At 46.9% G+C, this 24,495-nt stretch overlaps 1 protein-coding gene and 1 long non-coding RNA gene across 3 annotated transcripts in view; both read right to left on the reverse strand.

Moving 5' to 3' along the window:
- Positions 1-21,964, reverse strand: part of LOC139178169 (uncharacterized) — a 34,549-nt gene extending 12,585 nt beyond the window's left edge. Inside the window, exon 1 of the long non-coding RNA XR_011562556.1 lies at positions 12-21,964. This is a non-coding gene — a long non-coding RNA (uncharacterized lncRNA). The remainder of the gene's footprint in view (positions 1-11) is intronic.
- SLCO3A1 (solute carrier organic anion transporter family member 3A1) overlaps positions 1-24,495 on the reverse strand; it is a 375,421-nt gene that overhangs the window by 271,943 nt on the left and 78,983 nt on the right. For both annotated transcript variants that reach the window (XM_019983751.2, XM_019983750.2), the window contains exon 2: positions 21,971-22,436. In XM_019983751.2, the coding sequence (XP_019839310.1) occupies positions 21,971-22,436 (466 nt within the window). The remainder of the gene's footprint in view (positions 1-21,970; positions 22,437-24,495) is intronic.

Below are 24,495 nucleotides of genomic sequence, written 5' to 3' on the forward strand. Positions count from 1 at the left end.
AGCAAACCAGCCTCCTGCACTGGCAGGAGGATTCTTCAGCAATGTACCACCTGGGAAGGTAGGTGGGTGTGTGTGGGTGCGTATGGGTTTTTTCTCATATTGGGTTAATCAAAATTTTTGTTTGGGTTTTCTATAAGATGTTACAGAAAAATCCAAAGGAACTTACTTTTTGGCTAAGCCCATATATAGGGCCACAAAGGTGAAAATAGGTGTCTTGTTATTCATAAGCAGAGAAGGCAATGGCAACCCACTCCAGTACACTTGCCTGGAAAATCCCATGGACGGAGGAAGGAGCCCTATTCCATCACAATGGGTTTATGTCAATGACTACTCATCCCACCACAGGTGGGGCCAGGAGAACCAACCCTGTGATGTGTGATCAGAAGGTTGAAACTTTCAGTCCCAATTAGAAGGTTAAAACTTGCAATCCCACCCCCTGATTTCTGGGGCAAAGAGAGAGGCTTGAGGCTGAATCAGTGACACTGGTAAATGATTTAGTCAATTATGACTATGTAATGAAGCCTCCATCAAAGCCCCACAGGACAGCATTTTGGTCCCTTGTTTCAGAGAGCTCCTGAGTCTGGGAACCTCAAGGCTTCCCTGTGCTGGGCCCCAAGCTCCTCTGTCAGACCTCGCCCTTTGCATCCCTTCACCTGGTTGCTGATGCATAGCCTTTAACGTCCTTGTATAAAACATCAGTAATCTAGTGAGTCAATGGTTCTTCCTGAGCTCTGCGAGCCACTCCAGCAAATGAATGGAACCTAACCATAGGGTCATAGGAGCCTATGATTTACATGCTTCAGTTAGAAGCCCAGGTAACCATCTGGGCTTACAAATGACATCTGAAATGGAAGGAGGTTTTGCAGGACTGAGCCCTTTACCTGGGAACCTCATTCTATCTCCAGACAGACAGGGTCAGAGGTGAGTTGATCTCGTGGACACCAGAAAGGCTTGCTGGTGTGGGGAAGCCTCCACAGGAACACCTTAGAACCAGGGCCAAAAAGTTTCTGCTTTTTCTTATTGTAATACTGTCTCAGGGCTTCCCTGGTGGGTCAGAAGGTAAAGAATCTGCCTACAATGTGGGAGACCTGGGTTTGATCCCTAGGTCAGGGAGATCCCCTGGAGAAGGGAGTAGCAACCCATTCCAGTATTTTTGTCTGGAGAATTCCATGGACAGAGGAGCCAGGCGGAATACAGTCCATGGGATTGCGAAGAGTCAGACAGGACTGAGCAACTAACACTTTCACTTTCATCTCAGGATAATAAAATAGTTGAAATAAGGAACTTTCTTTTAATAGAAAATGAAGCAATGCTAGAATTCGAATGTTACCACAATTAAAACCATGATCAACCATGGCTGTCAACATCATAGAGGGGACCAGACAGCATGTCTTATAAACGAAGTGTACATCACCACTGAGAAGTATTTTTGGCACCAAAAAAAAAAAAATTAACCTGAATCGGATCAGCCCTCTAGCTCTAACACAATCAACTTACAAGAAACGCGAGTAGGAGACTTCAGAAGAAGGTGTTAAAAAGAACCACCCAGACTGCACAAAACTGTAGGAGAAATGATACAGTTTCTTTATCTGGAAAGAGGAAAGAGAGAAAAACCTAGAGATTAACAGATACTTAAGAGACAAGGCAAAAAATTGCAAATCACCGAGCTTTGGGGATCTGATCAAACACTTTTATTTGAGAGGAGTGAAGAAATTTGAACACTGAGTAGTATCTATTGATATTAAGCAACTGTTTTTCATTCCTAAGGCATGACAATGATATTGTGATTAGGTTTTTAGAGAGTTCTTATCTTTGAGAAATACTAGTTACCCAAAAATGGTACATACCTCTGAAAATTTCTGAAACAATACACCTGAAATAATCAAGGAGAGGGGAGACTCAGTGGCAGCAGAGATGAAAGAAGAAAGGTCACATTTTTATAATGACCGGGCCATCGGCACACAGGTTCATTCAACTATCCTTTCTCCTTTGGGATATGCCTCTAATTTCCCATAATAATAAAAAGAAATTGGCTCTTCTACAAAATCCCAATTCTGGGGCCAGACACAAACAGTAGACATTATGTTCAAATCTCACCACTCACATATCAAAAGAGATGACTTGGGACAAGGTGCTTTATTCTGCAGAGCCTCAGCTTCCTATGCTGTAAAATGGTCATGAAAAGATAAAATGAGGAAACATAAGGGCAATGCTGAGCTCAGGGCCCAGCACAGGGGCCCAGTGGAGCCGCCCACCCCTCACAGCTTTCTAAGTGCTTACCACTGCAGACAGCAAGCTGGGGAGCCTAATCTTCCAGCCTGACTTGAAATTAGAAAATTTAATGCTCACAGATTATTTGCTTGATTATCTCCAACCGGAGTGAAATGATTTCTTAAAAGGACACGCCTGGGACTTCCCTGAAGGTCCAGTGGTTAAGACTCCATGCATCCGCAGGGGGTGCAGGTTCGATCCCTGATTCCGGAACTAAGATCCCACATGCTGCTCAGGCCAGAAGAAAAAGAACACGCTCTGTCTTAGGTGTGATGAATAACAACAATCTCTGCTTTCTCCCTTCACCTATATGCACACAAAGTGAGGGGCTCCCTCTTGGGCTGCCTCCATGATTCACAGGAAATCAACACCATCTCCCCAGCTGTAAACACTCCCAAGTTCTGAAACCGTTTCTCCCAGACATCCAGACAGCCAGCTCAGACATCTCCTTCCTTTCTGAGCCTGGGCAAGAGGCTTTGCCATGTTATTTTCTTGCCTGGATAATACATCACATCAGGGAACAGCATCTGACACCTCAGACGTGGAGTTTACACAAGTTCTTGTTTTAACAAGCTGAACGCTGTTTCTTTTCTCTAACAGCAGCCGTGGTCTGGCCTGCATTTCTGCAAGGCACCGAGTCACTACTTATGCTTGTAAAATATTCCTGAGCACGTTTGGTCAATGGTTTCCAACTCCACATAGACAAACGTGGTTGCGGGTCGCTATTAGCCTGGCATTTCATTCTGCCTTATCTTCTGAGCTCTTGCTTTACGTGACAGTTGCTGATAGAATTTGCTGGGAACAGTTTCATTGGAGAGAGAACCATCGGGCTCAAATCCCCATGTTGTCCCCTACTAGACTGGTTATTCAGTCTGTGTTGACTGCCTTCCATAAAATACGGACAATGAAATAGAACTCAAAGGATTGTTTTGGAAACCACACCAGATAATATACTAAAGATATGTATATAGTCTCTGGCACACGGAAAGCTCATATAAACATCTGCCAACGTTACCATGACTCCTACAGGCGGGTGGAGCAGTGGGTCTGACTCCTCCAGGGATCCCCAGTGCTCTGACTGACACACGGCAAGTTCTCCGGGGCTTCCCTGGTGTCTCAGACAGTAAACAACCTACCTGCGATGCAGGAGACCCAGGTTCAATTCCAAGCTGGGAAGGTCCCCAGGAGAAGGGGATGGTTACCCACTCCAGTATTCTTGCTTTGAGAATTCCATGGACAGAGGAACCTGGCAGGCTGTAGTCCATGGGGTCGCAAAGAATCAGACACAACTGACCGACTAACACTTTCAAGTTCTCAATCGGTATTTGTTAAATCAGTGAGTGAATGAATAAAATGTAGACAATTGAATTTAACCTGCCTCTACTTGTGAAAAAGGGTCAAATTACTTTTAGTATTTCAAAAATTACAGTGCTGCTGCTGCTGCTAAGTCGCTGCAGTCGTGTCCGACTCTGTGCGACCCCATAGACGGCAGGAAAAAACACTCGCACTATATTAATACATACAAGCATATTATTATCCTTCACTGGGCATGTAAGAAACTTCAGATAAATTCCATGCAGATGCCCTGGAACTTTTGTAACAAAGGCTCCAGAAAATTCTCTCCAGATTGTGCTTTGGAGTAGTAGCACCATGGAAAGAATTTGGAGACATACCAGGTTGGGAGCAGCAAGACTCATCGGGGGTTGACACGACTGTCTACCTGAGAGGGGCTGAGAACCTGGTCTGGGGCAAGGAATGTAGAGGGAACTGGGAGCCAGACACAAGGGATCTCCAGGAGTCGTGACCAGTAAGAGGTGAAAATGAAAGTGTTAGTTGCCCGTCATGCCCGACTCTGTGACCCCATGGACTGTAACCCACCAGGCTCCTCTGTCATGGGATTCTCCAGGCGGGAATACTGGAGTGGGTTGCCATTCCCTCTCCCAGGGGATCTTCCCAACCTAGGGATCGAACCTGGGTCTCCTACACTGAAGGCAGATTCTTTACCATGTGAGCCACCAGGGAAGCCCCCAGTAAGAGGTGAGTGAAAGTCACTCAATCGTGTCCAACTCTTTGCAATCCCATGGACTTAGCCTGCCAGGCTCCTCTCTGTGGAATTCTCTGGGCCAGAATACTGGAGTGGGTAGCTGTTCTCTTCTCCAGGAGTAAGAGGTGGTAGCTTTTAATGTGGGTTGCGGGGGGGATGGAAGAAAGAAGATGGTAGGTCAATGACAAAGCAAACTTGGGAGGAAATGAAGGAGTTGAATTCTGGACTTAAGCTGAGCTTGACACCCAAGTAGATGTCATTTAACAAGCCAGAAATAGGTTGCACACAGATGTTCACAGCAGCATTATTCACAGTAGCCAAGAAGCGGAAGCAGTCCAAACGTTCATCAGGGAATGAATGGCTAAACCAAATAGCCATTTGGGAATGGGAATACGCATACAAAGGGATATGATTCAGCCTTTAAAGAGGAAATTGTGACACCTGTTACAACATGGATGCACCTTGAGGACATAATACAAAGTGAACAAAGAGACAAATACCCTATGATTCCACTTATATGAGCTAACCAACAGTCAATCCCATAAAGACAGAAGTAGTAGGGTGGTTGTCAGAGGCTGGGAGTTGTTTAGTGGGATACATGGTTTCGGTTTTGCAAGATCATGAAGTTTTGGAGATCTGATGGACAATAGTGTGAGTATGTGTAACACTACTGAACAGCACATTTGAAAATGGTTACCATTGTAAATTTTATGCTGACTTTTTTAGCCACAATTAAAACTTAAAAAAAAAAAAAGGCTAGAAATATGGGTTCAGAGTAATGAACTGGAAGAGTTCACTTGGCCAAATTTCCAACTCTTCTCCTGATTGATTCGTAGGTTGAACACTTGGTCACTCACACCTGATTTCTTCCCTCTGAACCCTCTCTCTACTTCCCCAAGTAGACCAGTAAAAAAGGGGTCACTTGTCCACAGGCCACGAACAAGACCTTAGTAAAGTGTGGCTTGACAACCTCACTTCATTGCACTTTGCAGATACTGCATTTTTAAATATTTATTTATTTGGCTGTGCCGGGTCTTAGTTGCAGCACTCAGGACCTTTTGCTGATTCACACAAGATCCCTCACTGTGACACGTGGACTCTCAGGCTCAGTAGTTGAGGCGTGTGAGCTTAGTTACCCCTCAGCATGTAGGATTTTAGTTCCCCAAACAGGGATTAAACCCATGTTCCCTGCATTGCAAGGCAGATTCTTAACCACTGGACCACCAGGGAAATTTCAATATTGCAATTTTTACAAATTCACGGCAGCAACCGTGCATCAGGCAAGCCTATCGGAACCATTTTTCCAACACCATTTGCTCACTTTGTGTCTCTGCCGTGTTTGGATAATTCTTGCAAAATTTCAAACCCTTCACAAGCAAAAAGATTACAACTCACTGAAGGCTCAAAGGATGGTTGGCATTTTTCAGCAATAAAATATTTTTTAATTAAGATATACACATTGATTTTTTAAGACATAATGCTACTGCAAACTTAATAATTGAATACAATATAGTATAGTACAAACAGGAGGGCTTCCCAGGTGGCTCAGTTAAAGAATCCACCTGTCAATGCCAGAAACGTGGGTTTTGACCCCTGGGTCAGGAAGTTACCCTGGAGAAGGAAACGGCAACCCATTCCAGTATTTTTGCCTGAAAAATGCCATGGACAGAGGAGCCTGGTGGTTCACAGGCCATAGCATTGCAGAGAGTCAGACACGACTGAGCGACTGGTCAGGCACACACACGCATGGAGTAGTATAAACATAACTTTTATATGTGCTGGGAAACCAATAAAGTCTTATAACTCACTTTATTGCGCTATTTGCCTTATTGCAGTGGCCTGGAACAGAACTTGCAGTCTCTCCGAGGTCTGCCTGTACGGGGGACAGTGTTCATCTACTTGGACATCAGGTCCCCCAGGTTGACTAAAGGAGGGCTCTGCCACCATCTGATCCATCCTGTAACTACCTTATCCTGCTACCACAGTTCATTTCCATAAACGTTCTATGCTTGAAGTTCTTCCAAACCCCACTGGGCTGAACAACGGTGGAGGCCGATTATTTCCCCAGAAAGAAAGGCCCGTGGGAATTGACCTTCTTTTAACCTGTTGATGTCTGCCTGTTCTTTTTCTTTCTTCTGTCTTCATCTCTGGTCCACCAAGTCTTTCTCATCCTACCTTCTCACCAGTTTTGTCCCAGTTACGGTCTAGTAGGTTCTAAAATCACTCCCCAACTTACACAGAAAAGCAAGGCAGCAGAGCCAAGCTTGGGAGTGAAAACAAGTCAAGTCCAAGTTGCATAACAGGGGTGAACGTTCACCAATTAAACATTGCTAGGTCTCCAATGTAAACAAAACCGTCTGGGGCGGGTGCTTCTCTCGCTCTACTACAGGGAGATTGTGAAAACAAGTCACGTGGGGTTTCTGGTGGGAACAAAGCTTTATCTGATGAGAGTTTAAAAATTCCCACGGGGAAAACCAGGGCCCGAGTGGTCTGTACCCATGAGACCTCTCCTGGCCCAGAAACTCATCACCATTTCATACTTTACTGCTAAAACAACCCACAGCTTTAGGTATTTAGTATAGCAAAAAAAGAGAGCGAGAGAGAGAGAGAGAAAATTATGTAGTTAAGCCATTTTTAGCAGCATAGCAGACTTGGGGTCCTATTTATGCTGGTGGCGTATCATACTGTCTATGGACGGGGAGGGGAGCCTATGGTGGGAAAGATACAGGGTAATGGAGTTGTTTAGTTGCTAAATCATGTCTGACTCTTTGCAGCCTCATGGACTGTAGCCTGCCAGGCTCCTTTGGAACTTTCCGGCCAAGCATACTGGAGTGGGTTTCCGTTTCCTTTTCCAGGGCAATCTTCCCAACCCAGGGATAGAACCTGTATCTCCTGCATTGGCAGGTGAGTTCTTTACCACTGTGCCACCGGGCCTTGCCACCTGCCAGCTGTATGACCCTGGACAAGTTGCTCAGCCTCCCTCAGCCTCAGATTCCTCATCGGTACACTGAGAGTAACAATCCTAGGAACAAGGGTGACCACATGCAGAGCTCCTGTTTCCCGTTTGACACAGCAAGCAGTCCACAAGTGAGAGCTAGTGTACCGAGTGTCAGTGTGGTCATTATCCAAACCCGTGGGTGCTTAACACACTTGTCTAAACAAACTGACAGCTGCTAAGTGTTCTTGGTGACAACAAGGGATCCTAAAATTAAACACTTGCTCACAGCCAGTAACAAGGCCGGTATTAAAAAAAATAAAACAAAAGCACCAGTGTGGGAGACATTTTGTCCTTTATACAGCCCGATGGCTTTTGAATCTTGTCTTTAGTCCCACAATCACAAAGCATTAATGCTTAACTTAAACCAATACAGTTGGTCTGGCTGGATCAAGACAAGAGTTTCTCCCTGTGATACAAAATGTACAGACTGAGGCCAGGGGAAATGATCTAGATCTAAGAATAAACACCACTGGGTTTCGAAAGGTTCCCAGTGTCCATACACAATTTTAGAATCTATTAGATCCTTGCTGTGTTAATGAGGTCTCTTGCTGGGGATCCAAATTCCCTTTGTAAACTCCATTAACAACCCATGAGGCAGGTGGGCAGCTGTGAATGTGCTTATGGTAATAATGCCTTGCCCAGAACGGGAGGCAGTGGGGAATCACATCCATTTGCATCACATGCTTAGAACCTTGGAGAGAGAAAGGGGGAAAAGCATGTTTCCTTGGAGAGAGATTAGGATGAGCTCAACTCCGAGCCCCCAGCCTGTATCTCTCATACTTGAAATAAGAGGCAATGGTAATTGGTAAAGGTGGTAAGGTTTCTCAAATGCAGCAACTATCCTAAAATCTCTGGGATAAAATATTACCCACAGAAAGTCTGCCAAGTTTATTTATGTCCTCAGATGATTTTTTTTAATTGAAGTGTAGTTGATTCACAATATGTTAGTTTGAAATGCATAGCACAGTGATTCAGTTTTACATGTATGTGTATTTTTTCCAGATTCTTTTCCCTTAAAGGTTATTATAACATACTGGTATAGTTCCCTATGCTATACAGTAGGTCCTTGTTGGTTACCTACTTTATATAAAGTAAGTGCATCTATGCTCACTGAGGTTCTCCAATGCACGGTGGTAAAGAATCAGATGAGGGTTCGATCACTGGGTCAGGAAGATCCCCTGGAGTAGGAAATGGCAACTTCCTCCAGTATCATTGCTGGGGAAACCCCACGGACAGAGGGGCCTGGCAGGCTACAGCCCACAGGGTTGCAAAGTCAGACACTACTGAGCCCAAGCAGAGGGATATGTTCATTACAACCTAACTGATCTCCTCTCCCTTTTTCTCTTTGATAACTGTAAACTTGTTTTCTATGTCTGTGAGGCTCTGCTTTGTAAATAAGTTCATTTGCATCTTTTTAATTTGGAGAAGGGGATTCAGCATCTCAGATGAGTTTTTGGAGACCCCTCACAACTTTTTGCCTATTTATTTTCCTTTTAATTGCCCCAAAAGAATTTTCCTTAGTAAGAACACATGGAAAGTTTTGACTTTGAGAGTGCAGATTCCATTAATGATCCAAGTGCATTTTTAAAATGTTTTTGCTTTTAGAGCAAAAAAAGGAAAAGTTTTGATGTTTCCTATCTGTGCATCAAACTGGCACAGAAAGTTTGCTGAATATTATCCAAAACACCCAGGCTTAGGCTGAAAGAAGGGATGGGAATTTTCAGCCTCCAAAGAATTTAGTTTTGGGGGGTTGGAGGAAAAGGAACAGGAGGATGAGGGCTGAGAGGGTGCCTCCAGTACCACTGAGAACACATTCTGACTTTTCACCACAGTTGCCTAAGTGATGCTCGAAATGCTTCCTGTCGTAAGTATAGTGTCTCCCCAGGGAACAAAGCAAGTTGAGGACTGAGCAGTGAACCACATTCCAGCCCGCAAATGCCATCCGTCACACATACAACCCATCACCTCGACTCTCTTGGTTTATCTCATCCCCCGTCTCCGGTCATCAGGGTCTGCTCAACATAAGGACTTTCAGGGGTTTTAACCTTTCTGGGGTCAAAAACCCCTTGGAGAATCCAGTGAGAGGCTCCATGCCAAGTGTACATGTATCTCCATACCACCTTAAAAGGTCGTGGTCAACTCCCCCTAAAGCACATCCAACAACCTTTAGCGTCAAATAGTCCACTTAAGCAGCACTCAGTTTCTCTTGACATCCTCCAGGCAAATTCACCAAGCGCAATTCTCAAGACTACATGTAACTTTCTATCAGTGTCTAAAACAGATAATCAAAAAGGACCTACTATATAGCACAAGGAACTCTGCTCAATAGTCTATAATACCCTACAGGAGAAAAGCATTTGAAAAGAGAATAGATACATGTAAATATACAACTGAATCGGTCTGCTGTGTACCTGAAACCAACACATTAGGTTTTGTTTTTATTGGGATATAGTTGCTTTACAATGTTGTGTTAGGTTCTGCTGTACAATGAAGTGAATTGGCTAAATGTTCACATATATTCCCTCCCTCTCGGACCTTCCTCCCACCGCCTTCTACCCATCTAGGTCACCACAGAGCACCGAGCTGAGCTCCCTATAACACAACACGGTTAATCAACTGCACTCCAATACAGAATAAAATTTTTTTAATTAAAAAGCAATTAAAAGTTCTTATGAGTGTCCTTGAGCCACCGAACGCTTTAGAATCTTCAGATTTTATCTGCCACGTGGGCAAAAACAAGCATGTGCCTACACACACACACACGGCTTGGCAAAAATAAATGGCAGAGCTGAACTGGGACTGGAACGTATTCATTTAGTTTATTCATTCCTGACACTATGAAGTCATTAGAGGAAGTAAGGGTAGCTTTGGCGAGCAGAGTGGTGCGAAGCAGCCAGGGTTGGTTATGTTTTTTCCATCCAATAAATAGTACCGCTGAATAAGTTTCACGGGCTCAACACTCTCCTGCCCACATAAGCAATTTGCTATTAAATACTTACTGTTCCTGCACAAAACCTGCCACCAGGTTATTTTTAAATACTTTTACTTTTTTTTTTTTTTCCAGTGGAGGGGGGAGTGGGTAGGGATAAAGTGGAAGGGGCATACTTGTGGCCTCACGGTCTCTATCCTGCATCTTATCTTAAATGTCTATGAAATAAAGAAAGAGAGAACTAAACCAGAACCTTCAACCTAACCCTTTGATTGGATATACAGTTCATTAGTTCTTTAGAGTAAGAACATTATGAGCAGCCAGTGTTTTGATCACCAGCCAGCTGTCTCACATGAGGACTGAAACACCAACCCTGTGGGAAGGTGCTTAGTCAGACCTCAAGAGGACATCGGAGAAGGCAATGGCACCCTACTCCAGTACTCTTGCCTGGAAAATCCAATGGACGGAGGAGCCTGGTAGGCTGCAGTCCATGGGGTCACTAAGAGTTGGACACGACTGAGTGACTTCACTTTCACTTTTCACTCTCATGCATTGGAGAAGGAAATGGCAACCCACTCCAGTGTTCTTGCCTGGAGAATCCCAGGGACGGGGGAGCCTGGTGGGCTTCCGTCTATGGGGCTGCACAGAGTCAGACACAATGGAAGTGACTTAGCAGCAAGAGGACATCAATCCAGTCCAACTCTGATCTGACATGACCAGCATTTAAGCTGCATTAGGCAGGATCCTCTGGAGGAAGAGATGGCAGCCCACTCCAGTGTTCTTGCCTGGAGAATCCCATGGGCAGAGGAGCCTGGCGGGCTACAGTCCATAGGGTCACAAAGAGTCTGACACAACTGAAGTGACTTAGCCCAGGCAGGATCCTGGGGCTTCCTTGGTGGCTCAGTGGTAAAGGCCCTGCCTGCAATGCAGGAGACCCCAGTTCAATCTCTGGGTCGGGAAGATCCCCTGGAGAAGGGCAGAGCAACCCACTCCTATATTCTTGCCTAGAAAGTCCCATGGACAGAGAAGCCTGGCTGGCTGCAGTCCACAGGGTCGCAAAGAGTTGGGCATGACTGAAGTGACTAAGCAGCAGCTCACGCGGGATCCTAGTCTACAGCATTTGACTGCAAATGCTGGGAGGGATAATTTATGTGCTCAAGGGGATTCTTGGAGAATGCCAGTTGGAATTCAAGCTTCAGGCATGGCGGGATCCAGGGAGCCCGTGTGCCCTCTCTTATTCCTAGTGGTCTACTTTCCTTTGAGATCAAGTTCAGCTCATGTGAAAACAAAGATGGACATTAGAATCTGTGGGCATACAGAGGTATTAGGGCTTTCAGTCCTGGAAGAGAAATAAGAGATCTCTGTCTACCCCCCACCCAGCCCTCCAGTCCATTTTTCAAACATCATGGTGGACCCTGGTTGTCTCACTCCTGGGGCCAATCACTGCAGACCAGAGTCTTTCTCTGTGTCATGTCTGGCCATGCCTGGACCATCTCTGCTCATCTCTGGCAGTCCATAAGAACCACCCAGAACGGGAGATCCAGTTTCCTAGTGAAAACAATGAGGTTCTAGACAGACCAAAACAACCAACCACAACCCAGCCTCTTCTGTGAAGCACTGTAACACCAAAGAATTCTCTAGCGATGAAGAACTCACATCCCACTGAAGAGGAAGGTCATTAACCTATAGCCCCAAATCTAATAACAGCAAGTCACAACCCTCTACAGAAACCAAACCCTTCATGGTGCCCGCTCTCGCAGAAAGCTCCTGTAGCTGAAAGGAAAAAAGGAAGTCAAGCCAAGACTATCTGAGAAAGGGGAAGTAAAAGGTCAGAAGTAAACTAAAGAAAAGAAGATGCATGTTATTCAGGAAAATACAACACCTCCAAAACTTTCATTGAACCATAATATCTGTGTTACAGTCAAGAGGAAAAATAGTGCAAAGGGGTCTGCTGTCACCCACCAAGCGCAGTAAGAGGCTTGTGGTAAAGAAGTAACGAACAGGAGACTCAGGTGCTTAAGGAAGGAAAATTCCCTTCCGTGCATCTTCACCGTCCCCAGGAATCTTCTCTAGGTCAGCCTGGGCCCTCTCTGGTCTTCCTCTCTGTCTATCAAACACTATGATGCTGTGTTCCCAAACCCCTGAACACGGGACTTCCCTGGTGGTCCAGTGGTTAACACTCCGAGCTTCCACCCTAACACTCTGAACTTCCACGGGTTCAATCCCTTGTCGGGGAACTGAGATCCAGCATGCTGTATGGCTTGGCCGGAAAAAAAAAACTAATTTGAAAAGAAAAAATTAAAATCCCTGAACAAAGATGCTTTCACACACAGAATCAACATCCACAAGCCCCAACCAGCCCTATATAGGATTGGTTTCCCAATGCTCCCTTCAGGGAACCTTCAAGAGGATTCTTCTTCCTCTACCTACAGTCCCTTCCAGGCGGCAACAGTGGTAAAGAACCCGCCTGCCAATGCAGGAGATGTAAGAGATTCGGGTTGGATTCCTGGGTCGGGAAGATCCCCTGGAGGAGGGCATTGCAAGCCCCTCCAGTATTCTTGCCTGGGAAATTCCATGGACAGAAGAGCCTGGCGGGCCACAGTCTGGGGGTGGGTCACAAGAAGTCAGATATGAGTGACCACACACACGTGCATGCCGCAGATGTGGGAGGGGTCAAGACAAGGGCACCAACACTCACTGTGGCCCAAAGTCTCTGTTCATGGCTCCTTATGCCTCCTCACTTACCTTCTGGAAAAAGCCACAGCAAGGCCAAACAGCTAGTTTCCAGCTCCCAGTGAGTCTATCTGAACCAACCTGAGCTTCAGCAAATATGGATGAGGCTACAGTCACAGAAGTATCCATCACCCAAATGTCTACCCAACTCATTCCAGGTTTTCTAGCAAAACACGGTACAGTCATCTAACATGATGTTGACTGTTCATGAGACACAAAAAAAGTTTTTCATTGGCAGAAAGCAAGTTTACTTAGAGTATGGTCTTAACGAAGTAAAACTAAATACAAAGGGAAAAAAATGGCTGAGGATTCCCTGGTGGTTCAGTGGTTAAGACTATGCCTTCCAGTGGAGGGGAGCCGAGTTCAATCCCTGGTCAGGGAACTGGATCCCACATGCCTCAACTAAGGCCTGGCACAGCCAAATAAATATTATAAAAGAAGAAAAATGGCTGGAAGAAAATACATCTAAACATTGACAATTTTCTATAGGGATCTGCTTAAAAATTATTTATATGTACTTATTCTATTTTGTTTTTCCCAATTTTACTAAGACAAGAAAACATTCTTTTAAAAGCTGAACAAATATTAAGAAGCAAATTAAGAAGCAATGTGCTGGAACCCAGAAAGCCATCAATATATCACATTAGGGCAATGGCCATACTCTGGGGTGCCTCTGACTTAATACAAACCAGATCGCCTGCTGCTTGGGGCAGCTGTAGCACTTTCTGCATTTTGAGATGAGCCACAGGAAGGGGTCTGCAGGCAAATAAGAGCCCTGTTGATTTAATTCAGGATGGAGGAGGTTGCTCATCTAAGATCTACTAGATGGATGATACCTGGACTGAAAATCAAGATCCAATCAATCACTCTTATCAAAAGACCTGTCCTTGTATTTAAATAAGTCAATTGCTTTTTCCTGCCTCCTGTTTCTACACCTGGAAATGGAGACAATACATCCACAAAGATGAAGAGGGCAGCGGTTATTGGCCTCCACCATGGCATGATACTTAATATCCAAGCAAAGCCTGGCTTGGTAGATTCCAAGCTCATTTTATTGATAAGGAAACAGGCTCAGGTTAACTGAAAATGTGTCCAAAATCCTGGTGGGCAGGTCAGTGGAGGAGCCAGGATTTGAATCTCAAGACCATCAGAGCCCAAACTCGGAGTCTTGCCCAAGGTCACCCAGGCAGGGAGCACGGCAGTGATCCCATGAATCCTAGGGCATAAATTATGAGCAGCTGAGAATGAATGAGAACTATCCACCAGCCCGGGGAATATGGAAGTGCCAGATAAGAGCCACACACACGTCTCCTAGCAAGTTGCTAAAACACACTAAAAATGGCATGTGACCAGTCACTGGGGAGAAGGAATGGATGGAATCCAGCCAAAACAAATTGACTGGTTTTACAGTGTCATTTATTTACAAAAATAGAAATTAACAAGGGGAGCTTCAATATCAGTGAAGCTGCAAGAATATAACGAGCTGTGCTTGCTCCCACAAGGGATGGCTTTTTAATTATTTTTTCAGATGAACTGCAATCACAGTGTATTTGATCCATACCCGACCCACACTCTTTGGAGAGTTAAAACACATTTTACCCAATGTCAAGTTAAAATAAAAACTCATCAGAGGCAAAATAACTCTGGACTCCCAGGGCTCGGAAGAGAAATTTAGTTCTCTTTGGTTGCTGCCTGATATTAGTGACCTTTGTGCTAAACAAACACTTGGCAGATGAAATCTGAGAATAATTCTCTTTGCATCATTAACTGGAACGTGGAGGGCTCCGGCGGGTTTCAACAGAAGTGGTAAACAAAGAAAATGTGACACATTGGTGTCTCATAGATGTGCCTCCCAACTGGAGGAACCGCTCCGTGTGTTCAGGTACCCTACAAGGATCCCATTCTTGGGAATGAACAAGCCCTTCACAAAGAATCCGTTTCCTCCAGTCGACTCCCACTCTACGTATAGCCTTCTCTCTATCTCTGCATCTTCCGTGTGTGTGTGTGTGTGTGTGAAACACACACGACTCAGAATGATCTGGTTTCATCTTAATCCCATTCTGCAATTTTTCCTTTTAGTAAAATTATTTATGCATTTCTTTTTGGCTGTGCTGGGTCTTCATTCCTCTGCACGGGCCTTCTCTAGTTGTGGCAAGCAGGGGCTACTCTCTGACCGTGTAGGGGCTTCTCACTGCAGTGGCTTCTCTTGTGCTGGAGCATGGGCTCTCGGCATGCACACCTCCATATCTGCAGCACTCGGATGGGCTCAGTAATTATGGCTCTCAGGCTTTGTTGCTCTGAGGCATGTGGCATCTTCCCAGACTGGGGATCAAACCCCTGTGCCCCGCCCTGGCAGGCGGAGTCTTATCCACTGGACCACCAGGGGAGTCCCCATTCTGCGTTTTTAAAACATCATCATCCACATGTAATAAAATCACACAGAACTGTACACAGGCACACATAGAAACACACAAATCTCTGTACATAATACTGAAAATCTGAATACACCCCACGGATTATACTCATGTTCACACCCCCGTTTTGATACTGTACTACAGTGATGTGAGATGGCATCATGGGGAGAAAGTGGATGGGTGTACAGAGAACTTCCATGCGTTTTGCAACAGCTTGTGATTCTGTAATTGTTGCAAAATAAAAAGTTTTTTAAAAAAAACTACATTCTCAAATAATTCCTTGATTACTGGGAACCAAACAAACATGACAATGAAGTTCTTTATAGAGAAGTTAGGACGAAAGGGGCAGACGTCTTGTCCCCCTGGCTCCTGTTATGAGTTGAATCATGCCCCGCCCCCCCCCATTCATAGGTTGAAGCCTTAACCCCCAGTTACTCAGCACGTGACTCATTTGCAAATAGGGCCTTAAAAAGGGAGCTGAGGTTACATGAGATCATATGGGTGAATCCTACCTCAATCTGACTGGTGATCTTGGAAGGGGAGGAAATCAGGACACAGAGATACCAGACCTGTGAGCACACAGGAGGACAACCACGTGCAGACACAGGAGGAGAAGCCGGCATCTGCAAGCCAAGCGAGGTGGCCTCCGAGGGAGCTGGCGCCGACACCAGGGTCTTGGACTTGCAGCTTCCATAACTGTGAGAAAATAAATCTTCCGCTGCTTACGCCAGGGGTCCCCAACCTCCAGGATCTAGTGCTGATGATCTGAGGTGGAACTAATGCAATCATAATCATAATATTTCTATTTCTTATTTATCATTATATTTATATTACTTAACTTACTTATATGTTTGTATTTATCATCATTATATCTATATATTATTCTATCCTAAAGGAAATCAGTTCTGACTATTTATTGGAAGGACTGATGTTGAAACTGAAACTCCAATACTTTGGCCACCTGATGCAATGAGCTGACTCACTGGAAAAGACCCTGATGTTGGGAAAGATTGAGGGCAGGAGGAGAAGGAGATGACAGAGGATGAGATGGTTGGATGGCATCACTGACTCAATGGACATGAGTTTGAGTAAACTCCAGGAGTTGGTGATGGACAGGGAGGCCTGGCGTGCTGCAGTACATGGGGCTGCAAAGAGTTGGACATGACTGAGTGACTGAACTGAACTGATTATTCTATTAATATTTCTATTATTAAAGTACACAATCAATGTAAGGCATTTGAATCACTTTGAAACCACCCTCCCCCAACTGGGTTGGCAGAAAAATTGTCTTCCAGAAAACCAGTCCCTGGTGCTAAGAAAAAAGTTTGGGGACCACTGGTTTAAGCCACTCAGTCTGTGGTGTTACATAACACAGCCCTAGCAAAGCAATACAGCACCCAAAGCCTGCATGCCCCGTTCACCTGGTTCTGCCCCAGAGTAACAAGCCCTCCAGCCTTGGCATCATCCCTCATAAAGAGGGAAACAGCGGCTGAATGTAGGAGGAAACCGAATCAAGTAAGGAACAGAGGTCCTAGCACAGAAGACCCACGTTTCAGGTGCCCTTCCCTGCCCATGCGAGGCTGGCACTCAGCCAGCTGTGGGGCGACCAAACAGGGAAGAGGGATCCCCACTTCCCAAAGTGGACCCAAAGGGCAGACCAGAGCCAGCACACAGAACGTTGTAAGGAGACAGATTTCCAACACGACGTAAGGGCAATTTCCCCGTGGTGATCGTGGTTCCGATGGAATGAACAGCCAAGTGAGAGTATGCTGTCCACAGTTCTGGAGAGAGGTGCGGGGAACACGGAATCCTCCAGCTCTAATCTGCACCCATCGATACTCAGAGCACCATGGAACAGGGCAAAAGTCCTTCCAGACCCCGGACGTGCACTGTTAGTCAGGACTCCTGTCTCTCTCCTCCCGACTCTGTATTCTGCCTTCCAGACCCCGGACGTGCACTGTCAGTCAGGACTCCCGTCTCTCTCCTCCCGACTCTGTACTCTGCCTTCCAGACCCCGGACGTGCACTGTCAGTCAGGACTCCCATCTCTCTCCTCCCGACTCTGTACTCTGCCTTGCAGACCCCGGACGTGCACTGTCAGTCAGCACTCCCGTCTCTCTCCTCCCGACTCTGTATTCTGCTTTCACACCCATCCCCCATTCCAACTGCACCTCTGTCTTTGGACTTGAGACACCCAGCTCTCTCCTCACTTTCCGGGCACCTCTGATTTTTCCCTAAGAGAGGCTTCAGGCTCTCTTAGGGAAATGCCCTCACATGCTCCTGACTCCCTGGAGCATCCCCCAGCCCTCTGTCCCCTGCCCCACCCACCTCAGCCCTGTCCCAGATATACCAAAACAAAGGCCACTCTCAGATCCTGTGCTCAGCCCCATTCATTATCTTAGGCAAGTTACTTAACCTTTCAGAATCACAGTTCACTTGTCTGCTTTGTTTTATAAGAGCAAAACTTAAAAAAAAAAAATGCATGTTCAACGATAGAGGGCATTTAATATTATGGTACAGATCCACAAGGGAATATGATGTATGCAGAAAGATCATCATTGAAGAAGATTGAATGACACAGGGAAATGTTCAAGAAATATTGAGAGAGAAATACAGTAGCAAAATATGTTTATGATAAAAACCTCTTTTGTGTGGAGAAAAGCATAACAATGCAGAAAAGGAGGATTTATAAACATAAAGCTACGAGTAATTATTCTTAAATGATTCTTTTTCTATACTTTTCACAGTGAACATGTAATACTTTTCAACTAGAAATAAAGTTATTAAAAAAACAAACAAACAAACCTTACCACTCTCCTTTGGAGCCTTTTCCTTCCCAAAGGGAAAAAAAAAACAAGGCACCAACCGATTGACATAGCAACCTAATGAAAGGAGCCGGCGAGTCCATTCCATTAGCCTACTTACTCTTGCCTACAATGCAACAGGCTGTGTCTGAACTCGGAGAAACAGAGTAGCTGAGAAAGCTGAGCTCGTGGAAGGTCAGAACATGCATGAGTAGTAGAAGCAGCTCCCAGAGGTCGGCTGGTGGACCCCACTCACACCCCCATCTCACACAGCTCCCCCGCCACTCTGCTCCATCAGTCCCTCTGGGTAGAAAGCGCCACGTGCCACCCCCGGGTGACCCTCCGGCTGGGCCGTGAGGCTTGGCTCCACACTGTGTGGTCCTGAGAAGTCTGCCAGCAGAGCGGTGTCCCCATTCATCAGGTTTTGTCCCCTGGTAATGAGTTCCCCTGGCTCCCTCCCCAGGCTGGGCAGGAGCAGCCGCAGAATGGTGCCAGCCCTAGAAGCCCCTTGTGAATGACCATCAAGGAATCCGGGAGTTTGGCAGTAATTCAGCCTCAAGAGGCTGGAGCAAACAGTCACTTGGGTGGAAAATATCAGCTTGATTCGAGAGGGAAGGCTTCCCTTTCCCCTTGGCTGTAGGGGGTCTAGGTCATGGCCGTGGATGTGCTGACGGCACCCAGCTGGTGACTCACGATACAGGTGACCCATCGTGAGTCACCAATGCAGAAGCGTACTGATGCAGAAACACAGGATTTCATGTAACCAAAAAGCTAAGAGGAGTTATTCAAGGGGTAGGACTTGTCACCAGTGGCCTGTGGCTGGATCGACGCTGACACCCCTGGGGAAGCAGCAGCCATGAACCGCCTGTGCTTCACACGTGCACGGTTTAAAACCCTTTCAATCCCAGTTCACACTCACATGTTAGGCCTGTGATCAGATGGCTGGCCGTGGGCCTCTCTCAATCAGGTCCGCAGGGGCAGAACCAAGGGGCAGAACCAAGGGGCACACAGGCTACTCCACCCTGACGGGTGACAGGCATCCATTGACACCTACCTCCCAGGGCTGGCCAGTCCCTTCAGACTGTCCTCCTGCAGGGAGTTAAGACGTCATAATTCATACCTATTCCATTCGGTCAGCTCCCCTAAATACTTCCCGAAGCCAAATTAAACAGCTTCAGAAACTAGCTCCCTCTTACAAGAGATAAACGCCAAAACAGTTCCATGGTCACAAACATGTTTTATGACTTGTACAGTAAACGATCGGATCAGTTATGCTCTGCATATGCATGGCCTTCTTAAATTGTTCCTGGAGAATTCCAACCATGCAGGGAACAAAAGGCCACCTACGGAGGCCAATCTGTGCAGAAGCTTGCTCTCTGTTGCTCAAAACACAGACCCAAGAAACCAGCTCAGAAGCACTCAGGAAGGCCTGCTCACAGCCCTGGACTGTCATGTCTTGGAATCTGGCCAGACGCCACCAAGCTGCCCACGCACCACGCAGACACACTCCCGACTCTGGGAATGCTAAACTGTCAGAGAGGAAAAGGAGGCCTAGCTAGAAATCTGGTTGAGACATTCCTCCTACTAGAGAGTCACTGTAAATCTCAGAGAAAAAGTCTCAGAGCGAGAGAAGGGCTGTGCCTGCTACAATAGCCCAAGCTTAGACCTCTCACAAAACCGAAAGGAGTCCATATCCTAAGCTTGACCTATGAACCAGGCCCCATTAGTGCTGGAAAATGCCTGACTCATCAGGGTAATGGGGAAGGCAATGGCACCCCACTTCAGTACTCTTGCCTGGAAAATCCCATGGACAGAGGAGCCTGGTGGGCTGCAGTCCATGGGGTCGCTAAGGGTCGGACATGACTGAGCGACTTCACTTTGACTTTTCACTTTCACGCATTGGAGAAGGAAATGGCAACCCACTTCAGTGTTCTTGCCTGGAGAATCCCAGGGATGGGGTCTCACAGAGTCAGACACGACTGAAGCGACTTAGCAGCAGCAGCATCAGGGTAAATTTCCAAAAGAGGACGCTGAGCGTGCAAGCTCCAGGCGTGGGCTCCAAGCAGAGGTCATCCACCTCACCTGTGGCTTCAGGAGAGATGCCAGGGAGACATTTTTCTACTTGATTTCATCATGAGACACAAGAGCTCAGTGTTTCGCTACCCTTTTCCTTCCCTGGGCTCTGATTTATCTACTTGCTGTTACTGCTTCCAAAATCTCTCTATGCTGGGGTACCAGAGTGGTATCAGTCAAGTCAGAGTCCAGTGGCCCGGCTGGACCCGAGGAGACTGTTTTGGCTACAGGCTGTGGCCCATTCCCTGGCCTGCAGCAGACTCATATTGGAGGGGTTATCACTGAAGCCTTAAAAGCATCAAAATGCAAATGATTTCCTTAGACCCCTCTCCCCACTGCGCCCACCTCCAGACACAATTACGGAAACCCCTAAGCACAGGGTGGAGGGACTAGCCATCAATCCTGTGTATTCCACAGGTAGGCTGTGACCAGGCCCCCAAGCTCTCCACCCTTTTAGGGGGAGATGCATACTCTCCACCTTTCTACTCTAGAGCCTGTTCACAGAGGGTTAAGACATACGACGTATGCATTCAATAGAGTCATCTACCTCACAGGTAGGACATAAAGTCACCGAGGACAATCAGCATTCAGGGGGTAATTGCCTTGAACCCTCCTGTCTCAGACAGCCTGGGCAGTGTATGGGGGAAACTTGGCAGGTAGGAGGCTTTTTGACGAATTCTGTTCAAGTTCTAGTTTAACCTAAACCTCCATATTGTAATTAACTTTATGCTCCAAGGCACACTGCTTTCGGGAGGCACAGAGCTTCTACAGGTGTTGGTAATTTATTTTACTTTCTTCCCAAAGCTTAAGCACTCAGTGACTGGGGTCAAATCATAGAAGCTAACAGATGGTGGGAGGCAAAATTAAACGCAGTAAACAAGAAAACGGAGATGCTCGGCAGGCCGGCCCTTGCCCTACAAATGACCATGCAATAGTGCCCAGAAGCAGTGACTGAGAAGCCCATTTGCTGTAAGTGTAATTCAACCCCTGGATGTTTCTTAACCCCAACGCTGGCAGATGGTTTCCATCCTTCCAGTATAAAATAACAGAAGTCATTGTAGCACAAAACAAATTTTTTCAAAAGTTCACATGTACCTTATTTCGTCCCCAATATCCGGTTCTAGTAAATAACCCCATTACAGCGGGAAAAAATTTACATACACACACAAAGTTACCAACTTTGAATAATACCAAATGCTGGGCATTTGCAATCACTTTTATCTTTGAGCTTCAATAAGACAATGACCAGGAGGTCATTTTGATGATTAAAAACAGGGGTTTCTAATGTGCAGACCCCCAAGGATTCCTCGGTGGCAAATACCAGGCCGCCCAAAGTCCAGACACACACACACACAAAGGCAGATAAATATATATATTTAAAACTGCCCCCAATCTCCTCTTCCCTCTTCCCAGGCTTTTGATACTCATGCGCAGCAGAAGTCAAATTCTGCTGCACACTGGAGTCACCTGGGGAGCTCTTTAAAAAATTACAAGTCCAGGCTGCACCCCAAAGACCCCCAGAATTTTCTGGGGTGTGCAATTCAGGCATCAGCATTTTCACCAAACACCCCCAGTCTGAGAATGAAAGCTCCGGACGAAACTTAAAGCTCTAGGGCCCAAATTTCCTTCCTCTGTTCACACGCCCTGGCCCCCTACACAGCAACAAAGGGAACCGCGGCCCTTAGGGCGCTGGCGCAACGCCTACCTATGTAGAGCGAGGAGTCCTTCCTCCGCACGTGGTCGTCGATGTAGGAGACGCCCAGGGGCTGCACGGGGGTAGCACCGATGCCCAGGAGCACCTGGGCCCCAATGAGCAGCAAGTACATCATGTTGGTGGCGGTCCGGCTGCGGCAGATGAGGTCCGGGTCGGGGCCCTGGTCCCCGCCCGAGCCGTTGGCAGCGCAGACGTCGCGGCCCTCGGCGCCCCAGCGGATCTCTCCCGCTTCGTACTTGTACTGGTGGGTCAGGAACTCAGGCAGCGCGGACAGCAGTGCCCCCAGTGCCATGACGATGCCGCCGCAGCCAATGAGGCGTGGCCGGTGCCCGCGCGCCCCGAAGTAGCTCACGAAGAGGATGAGCGCCAGGTTCCCGATCTCGAAGCTGCTGGCGATCACGCCCACGTCGGCACTCTGCAGGTTGAACCTCCGCTCCAGGGTGGTGAGGACGCTCACCTGTGGGGTGCAGAACGCAGTCTCAAGGCCCGTGCTGATGGAAAGCCCCCCGGGAGGCCCCCTTCCCACAGCGCAGCGCACCTGCGCATCCTAAACCCTCCCACCGAGCCTGTAGGTTTGCCTTGTTTTGACCACCTGTGCCAAGTGCTTCCGGAGAAGGCGATGGCACCCCACTCCAGTACTCTTGCCTGGGGAATCCCATGGACAGAGGAGCCTGGTGGGCTGCAGTCCATGGGGTCGCTAAGAGTCAGACATGACTGAGCGACTTCACTTTCACGCATTGGAGAAGGAAATAGCAACCCACTCCAGTGTTCTTGCCTGGAGAGTCCCAGGGACCGGGGAGCCTGGTGGGCTGCCGTCTATGGGGTCGCACAGAGTCGGACAAAACTGAAGCGATTTAGCAGCAGCAGCAGCCAAGTGCTTTACACCTTGAGTCCAAAAACCGTCTACTCCTTATGCTAACTGTTCATTCCTGGGGGCTCAGACGGTAAAGAATCTGCCTGCGATGCAGGAGACCTGGGTTCGATCCCTGGGTCGGGAAGATCCCTGGGGGAGGAAACGGCTACCCACTCCAGTATTCTTGCCTGGAGAATTCCATTGACAGAGGAGCCTGGCAGGCTACAGTCCAGGGGGGTTCGACAGAGTCGGATACGACTGAGCGACTAACATTAACATTAACCCTAATTAAATGGTTAAAGAATTAACTTTCCCATGGGCAAAGAAGTTTTCTTGGCATCTGTTTCCATCCTGCAAGATTCTGCCTCTAGGCATAAGAACCACCTCGCCCATCCCACAGCCGCCCCGTTTAGGGCTTGTGAAAGTGCAAGTCGCTCAGTCGTGTCAGACTCTTTGTGACCCCAATAAACTATACAGTCCATGGAATTCTCCAGGCCAGAATATTGGAGTGGGTAGCCTTTCCTTTCTGCAGGAGTCCGGTGAAAGTCTTAAAAGGCACATCTTTCACAGACTGTCTCCCAACTACATCTTATCTCTCAAGTCCATGCTGGAGGTATAGGACTCTTGGGCTTTTTACCAGGAGGTAATTAGCAAAGCATATTGAAGGAAATAAAATTACAAAGAGAAAAAAACCTGGGGTAGGCAAAATGGACAAGCCAGATTAGCTCAGTAGGATAATCATTAGCTCTTCACTTCCTTCTGGAAATTTCCAAACACTGGACATTTCTCTCAAGGCCATCAGGTAAATATTTTCCTGACTGTTCTGTGCACTCCAGCTGTATCGAGTTTCCTTGGGTCAAACAGTTTGATGACTTTCCCCACCTTTGCATCCCTGTCTGCCCCTCATTTGTTTAACAAATATCTACTGCATATCTGCTGTTGGCTTCACAATGCCCAGGACACAAAAGACAGAAACAGGAGGACAGGACTCAGTGCTCTGTGGTGACCTGAATGGGAAGGGAATCCAAAAAGGGGATATGTGTATCCATATAGCTGATTCACCCCGTACAGCAGAGACTAACAGCATTGTAAAGCGACTATACTCCAACAAAAATAGAAGCAAAGGAAACAGGAGGAAGGGATGACACCTGGCCTCAAGAAGCCCCCCTAGCAGGAAGGTAGACGTGCGTGCTGGGTACAAGCTACATTCATGATGCAAAATCACACAGGAGGGTGAAGAGGAGATGCATTATTTTAGGGTTCCTTCAGAGAAAACGCAAACAGCCTCCCTGTCCTGCGGTGTGCAGTTTCCACACAGGGTATTATCAGCCGTACAGGAGTCCCTGTCATGGGAGCCCTAGTTGGGCAGGGAAGAACACTCCAGGCAAAAGCAACTGGGTGAGCAGATGCCGGGTGGCATGACTGCATGATGGAATGGAACATATGGAGTGGAAAGGTAGGTTGGTAAACAGACTATACGGAGTCACAGAAGCCACCCTAGAGGAATCAGACAATCCCAGGCAGTGTGGTGAAAAGAACGCAGAGCCTGGAGCGAGGGGCAGCTGGCTGGAATCCCACCTAGGATCTCCTTAATTAGCTTCAGGACTTTGATCAAGTTACTTAACCTCTTCAAGCCTTGATTTCTTTGGAACAGGAATAATAA

Source organism: Bos indicus, chromosome 21 (assembly GCF_029378745.1).
Source record: "Bos indicus isolate NIAB-ARS_2022 breed Sahiwal x Tharparkar chromosome 21, NIAB-ARS_B.indTharparkar_mat_pri_1.0, whole genome shotgun sequence".
In the NCBI taxonomy this organism is placed as follows: domain Eukaryota; kingdom Metazoa; phylum Chordata; class Mammalia; order Artiodactyla; family Bovidae; genus Bos; species Bos indicus.